This window comes from Limulus polyphemus, unplaced genomic scaffold, assembly GCF_000517525.1.
Source record: "Limulus polyphemus unplaced genomic scaffold, Limulus_polyphemus-2.1.2 Scaffold12417, whole genome shotgun sequence".
Classification (NCBI taxonomy): Eukaryota; Metazoa; Arthropoda; class Merostomata; order Xiphosura; family Limulidae; genus Limulus; species Limulus polyphemus.
The window spans coordinates 1-6,943 of record NW_013678027.1 but is presented as its reverse complement, the minus strand read 5'-3'; the positions used below and the strand labels follow the sequence as shown (position 1 = coordinate 6,943).

The window sequence follows — 6,943 nt, the reverse complement described above, 5'->3', positions numbered from 1 at the left end:
TTAATTAACGAACGGACACGTAACAACTAAATAAATTAATCTATTTTCCGTAGTGCTTGTTCTGAACAAACCAAATAAATTAATATATCTTCCGTAGCGCTTGTTTTGAACAAACTAAATAAATTAATATATCTTCCGTAGTGATTTAACGAAAATAAAGCCCGGATTTTAGCGCTGTAAGTCTGTAAACTTACCACTGAACTCCCCCCCTCACAAAGTGGTACAGCCGCATGTCTGCGGACTTACAACACTAGAAATCTGGTTTCGATACCCGTGGTGATCAGAGCACATACAGCCCATTATTTAGTTTTGTAGATAAACTACAAAGAAACAAAAACTAATGACCCCCCGAGAAAACGTATTTCGAAAACTAAGCCAATTTGCATAGTCACTTATTCTACTAGCGAAAATGATCATTGGCCAATGCACTGTTTATACACTATTATCACTTCTTATTATCTTTAAAATAACAAAAACTAATAACAATCTAAAATTCATACTGCAATTATTCTATACTAGGAAAATATTATGCCATTTTAATTATCCATATATTCACGTATTAGTTTATTGTTAGGTTTTAAATATTTAAACAATTTAATTAATCTAACATTTATAATCTATCAGTTTTAATTTAACTTAATGTCATTATTGTTATTAACAAGTAGTATTTTGTTTATATATTTATTTTGCTATAAATTACCTTTTCAAATGCTTTAATAGTCTTTTTGGAAGTTTTTAAAAATCAAATAATTATTCTAATTTGAAAAATAATTGTTTGATTTTGTGTGTTGTAGATTAGAAGATTCAGAATTGTAATTCCAACGAACTGGGAATAAACTCACATGGCCACCACCATGAATCGCGGTGTATCGAATGTAAAACAAAAATTCGAAGGACCCGCTCAAAATAACAGTCGAACACGTTTGAATAAGAATCAGTCTATAAAACTTTATAGAAAGAAGCAGAAACGCCGAGAAATACAAAATTCTGAAATTCAGAAACTTGTTTCGAAGTACGAAAAGGTAAAGTTGCGAACTTCAAGTTGGATTTAGTTTTCCCGAGATTAAGCCTAAACTTCTACTAATAATACTGTTACTATTAGACTTTTAAATATGTAAGCTGAAGCATGTACTCTAATCGTATATATATATCCTTTGCAGTATAGCGGATATTTTTTTATTATGCAAAATGTTGGACATTTTTAAGACTAGTAGTAATTGTTGCTATCATTAATAAAATTAGAATAGCTTGATATTACTAATACTAAGGTTTATCATACTTTGTAAGATTCTAAGAATTATGCTTCAAATTCTGAGCTACTCTTATGTAAAACTACTGCCAATGTTTATCATCTTGTATGATGAATCTGGTGTCTTTTGTTACATTCCATTGCCTGATTCATCAAGTTTCATTCTCACAAGTTTTTGCAAGGAACTTTGCGGCCAGTTGTAAATCACACATTCTTGAGGTTGGACGTCTGCGAACTATGCCCTCTAACAATGCAATGTGCACATAGCAAACGAAGCAAAGGGGCAAACGTATAGCACAATAAATGGGAAAGTTTGTTCAATCTGTACACTTGCCTTCTGTGAAGAACTTTTATTGTTTCAAATATAGTGAAGAGTTGTTGTGTATTGAAATTAAAGAAGACCTGAACTCTTTCTATTTGATACCCAGTCCAGCTACAGAAAAGGAGAGAAGATTGTTGTAGTTGAGAGCTATCAACTGACAATTTCTCCACATATTAGTAATACATTTCAATTGATAATTTGACTATCAAACAATAATTGAATAATTTGCTCAGCAGCTTCAGCAGTAACGCATGCATAAGACAGACTAACATAAATTGTGTACACGCAGCTGTACTTACTTCGCTATTGTTTGCCCTTTTGTTAAGATGGCAATGTGTTACCAAGCAAAATTACATGACTGTAATGTCATGCCGACCTCAAGAATCTTGAAACTTTTCACACTGTCACTGTAATTGGCTTTCAAGGCCATGTTTAAGCTATCCAGCCAAAGACCTAAAAGTAAACCTATTATACCTACATATTTTACATTACATCTTGAAAGATATCTTTTTAAAACTTGGTATTGTGAAGTACACGGTTAAAAATGTTTTCAAGTTTTAAATTATTTTGTAACAGAGCAAAAAAGGGATAAATGAAGGATTTTGTTTTCTATGAACAGAAATATGGAAAGGTCATTTCTAACACAAGTATTTTTAAATATAAGAAATAGTGAACATTATTTATTTTAGATATTGAATGTAATTACTGTGATTTTAGTTTCTTTTGCCATCCTTTTTTCATGAAAACTACCATTGATGACAAGTTTTGGTTTCAAGCTCAAGAACTTTCGGCTTGTAGGTTTTCACCAACTTCCAGTCCTTGTTGTTGTTAATGTTACTATGAGATATGCCCCATTCTGTATCCCCTGATTGTACCAGTAATGAATAAATTCAATAGACTCTGTAAATCAATTGATCTCTATCCCCAATCTATTAAACACATATAACTAATGAATATATTCAACAGACACTGTGAACCAAGTATTTCTGTATCCCCCAATGTATTAAACATATATAAGTAATGAATATATTCAACAGACACTGTACACCAAGTGATTCTGTATCCCCCAATGTATTAAACATATATAAGTAATGAATATATTCAACAGACACTGTATACCAAGTGATTCTGTATCCCCCAATGTATTAAACATATATAACTAATGAATATATTCAACAGACACTGTATACCAAGTGATTCTGTATCACCCAATGTAGTAATCATATATAACTAATGAATATATTCAACAGACACTGTACACCAAGTGATTCTGTATCACCCAATGTATTAAACATATATAACTAATGAATATATTCAACAGACACTGTATACCAAGTGATTCTGTATCCCCCAATCTATTAAACATATATAAGTAATGAATATATTCAACAGACACTGTACACCAAGTGATTCTGTATCCCCCCCCCAAATGTATTAAACATATACTTTCTAAGACAAGTTATGACAAATTTCTACAGCTACAAGTTTTCCCATGGCAGAACAACATTATTGAAATATTGAGACTTTGCTGTGAACCAAGTATATAAGTGCTAAATATTCACCCATAGTTCCACTGATTGCTTTTGTGATGAGATAATACCTGTTAAAATTTAAACAAGAGGACTGGTTATAAACTGACAGTATTGTACAGTAAAATTTAAACTTTTATGTCTACAGTTTCAAAATTATGATTATAATTGCATATTGTTACAATTCATTAATTTTTATACAGAAACAAACATGTATTTTTATAATAAAACTAATACAAGTATTTTTTTTATCATGGTGAAGATAATGTTATACATATTATACAGAAACAAACATGTATTTTTATAATAAAACTAATACAAGTATTTTTTTTATCATGGTGAAGATCGACTCTACTGCAGTGAGAAACTTTACAGATTTCCCATTGTCTCAAAGGACAAAGCTAGGTAAGGTATTTATCGTAATCAATGAAGAATTGTACTAAATGAATACAAGAACTTGTAACTATGTATGTAAAAAATTATTTTTGTCCTAGTACATAGATTTATAACAAGTTAGGTGAATATCACAAGCTAGTGTACAGTTTGTGAAATCAAGTATTGGTTGTACAGTTCAAGTATTGTCTTTATACTGAAGTACAATCCACTGTTTTATGGTCTATGTGTGAAAAAGGAGATTTAGAATTTTGCAATATTTTCAATGATTTTTATTTACTTATTAATTTATTAAGAGACAAAATATAAAGTGCTTAAAAGATATTAATAAAAAATGAGAGGATGATGAGAAGAAAAAGTAAGTTTAATAGATGGTTCGTAATAGCACAGGTAACAGATAAGTAATTTGGCAACCTATACCCCTTCTCAGTGTGGACATTTACCAGATTTTAACTACTGTTAGAAGTGACTCTGAATTTTTAATAAAAGAAACATTGTTAATCAAAGAATACATAACAGTTGACAGTCTTCTTCTTCATTTAATTCTGTTCTAATTTTGTACTTGTGTTTGTTGATTTATAAAAGTTATGTAAGCATTTACTATTTCTTACAGATTACTAATGATGGATCCTAAACATGTGATACACAAATATTTCATTCTTACCATTGTTGTTGTTATTTTTGATTAAACTACTTTTAGCACATGCAGTTATTAAATTGTTGGATTTTCAGATTATGTTATTGATATTCTTGAAATGAAAGTAAATATTAAAATGTCAAAAATAATATTTCTGGATGTATGTTAAGAATTTTGTCTGGTTTTTAATATATAGTTCTGTTCTGTACAGGTAGTGTAATATGAAAAGATGCACTTGAATAATAATGTTAATTAAAATATACACACGCACACATACATACTAATAAAATACAGATGAAACATATTAATTGAAGAAACTTTTACATTCTTTTAGTAATCTTCATTTATGTCAGAAATGTTTTAACTTGTACTGTATGTGTTTAAAATAATAAAGTGTATAACTTTAGTTTGCCTACAATAGTAATATTTGATGTAGCTAAATACTTTGCTGTTTCAGGACTTAAGGATGGGGGATATTTCGAACCAACAGAAATTCAGAAAGAATCTGTAGGGCTTGCACTGAGGGGGTTGGATATATTGGGAGCAGCCAAGACAGGATCTGGTAAAACCCTTGCATTTCTCATTCCGGTAAGTATTGTCTTCAAATTAAGGACTTAGAATATTTATAATTATTAAAATAGCATTCACAGTAAATACTGCGAGAAGTTATGTTCCTATAAATTCAGATATTCCTATAGTTTTCCTATATTTCAGAAAGTTGCCTGCTATGAAATGGTGGAGTTAGTGAAAACGATTTAATTGTATATTTTAAACAGTAATTTTGTATTCAAAGTGATGTGTATATATGTGGCTGACTTCTTGCAGTATTATGTATGTTTAAACCAGTTCATTACATGATGAGACTGTTTGTATGAACTTCATATCTTGTAAAATGATTCTGTTGCTATAAATTGGGTTTCAGTACCCATAGTTGGTACAGTACATTATGTAGCTTCGTGCTTAACAATGAACAAACATACTGCTAGTATTTCAATTATGTAGATAGTTGGAATAATAAAAAATAATAATCATTGAAAACTCTAATTTTGATTAGTTGATTGTTTTCATGAGTCTTGGCACTAACCGATTAACTTATAAGCGTAGCTGTATCAGTGTGTGTACGTGATGACCTTTTACAGGGTTTTATTCAAAATTTAAACAACTTTATTAACAATCTGTATCAATAAACTTGGTTTCAGTGCATAATTTATAATTTGAATATTTATTTATGATAGATTTATAACCAATAGAAAGAACAGGATCTCTTCTATATAAATTTTTACAACTTATCTGTTACTTTTTCTGCTGGAAAGTGATAGTAGAAAGTGATATTCTGGTTTTTAAAGTTCTTAATGAATTTTTTATCCTATTTATAACTTATTTAGAAAGCCAGAAAAATTATAATAGTTTTGGGACATCCAATTCTAGTGACTGATTTAATTATTATAATCAGAGCTCATAGATAATAAATTATTTTAGGTGACACTACATGATGTAATCAGTGCTCATAGATAATAAATTATTGTAGGTAACACTACGTGATGTAATTAGAGCTCATAGATGATAAATTATTGTAGGTGACACTACTTGATGTAATTAGAGCTCATAGATGATAAATTATTGTAGGTGACACTACTTGATGTAATTAGAATTCATAGATAAATTATTGTAGGTGACACGACTTGATGTAATTAGAGCTCATAGATAATAAATTATTGTAGGTGATTATCTATGAGCTCTATTTACATCAAGTAGTGTTAGTGTCACCCACAATAATTTATTTACATCAACAATAATTTATCATCTATGAGCTCTGTAGGTTTATATCAAGTAGTGTCAATTATCTATGAGCTCTATAGTGTCACCCACAATAATTTTATTTACATGAAGTAATTTATCATCTATGAGCTCTAATTACATCAAGTAGTGTCACCCACAATAATTTATTATCTATGAGCTCTATTTACATCAAGTAGTGTCATTACATCAAGTAGTGTCACCTACAATTAGAGCTCATAGATAATAAATTATTGTAGATGACACTACTTGATGTAAATAGAGCTCATAGATAATAAATTATTGTGGGTGACACTACTTGATGTAAATAGAGCTCATAGATGATAAATTATTGTCGGTGACACTACTTGATGTAAATAGAGCTCATAGATAATAAATTATTGTGGGTGACACTACTTGATGTAAATAGAGCTCATAGATAATAAATTATTGTGGGTGACACTACTTGATGTAATTAGAGCTCATAGATGATAAATTATTGTAGGTGACACTACTTGATGTAATTAGAGCTCATAGATAATAAATTATTGTAGGTGACACTACTTGATGTAATTAGAGCTCATAGATAATAAATTATTGTAGGTGACACTACTTGATGTAATTAGAGCTCATAGATGATAAATTATTGTAGGTGACACTACTTGATGTAATTAGAGCTCACAGATAATAAATTATTGTGGGTGACACTACTTGATGTAATTAGAGCTCATAGATGATAAATTATTGCAGGTGACACTACTTGATGTAATTAGAGCTCACAGATAAATTATTGTAAGTGACACTACTTGATGTAAATAGAGCTCATAGATAATAAATTATTGTGGGTGACACTACTTGATGTAATTAGAGCTCATAGATGATAAATTATTGTAGGTGACACTACTTGATGTAAATAGAGCTCATAGATAATAAATTATTGTAGGTGACACTACTTGATGTAATTCGAGCTCATAGATGATAAATTATTGTAGGTGACACTACTTGATGTAAATAGAGCTCATAGATAATAAATTATT

General features: G+C 29.7%; 1 protein-coding gene across 1 annotated transcript; it reads left to right on the top strand.

The window, feature by feature from the left end:
* Nucleotides 1–836: 836 nt before the first annotated feature.
* LOC106476985 (probable ATP-dependent RNA helicase DDX10) lies at nucleotides 837–4,718 on the top strand (the record flags this gene model as incomplete). Its single annotated transcript, XM_013937598.2, has 3 exons — nucleotides 837–1,022; nucleotides 3,445–3,505; nucleotides 4,588–4,718. Coding segments are annotated over exons 1-3 (372 nt in total), but the record flags the coding sequence as incomplete, so codon positions are not given.
* Nucleotides 4,719–6,943: the final 2,225 nt, after the last annotated feature.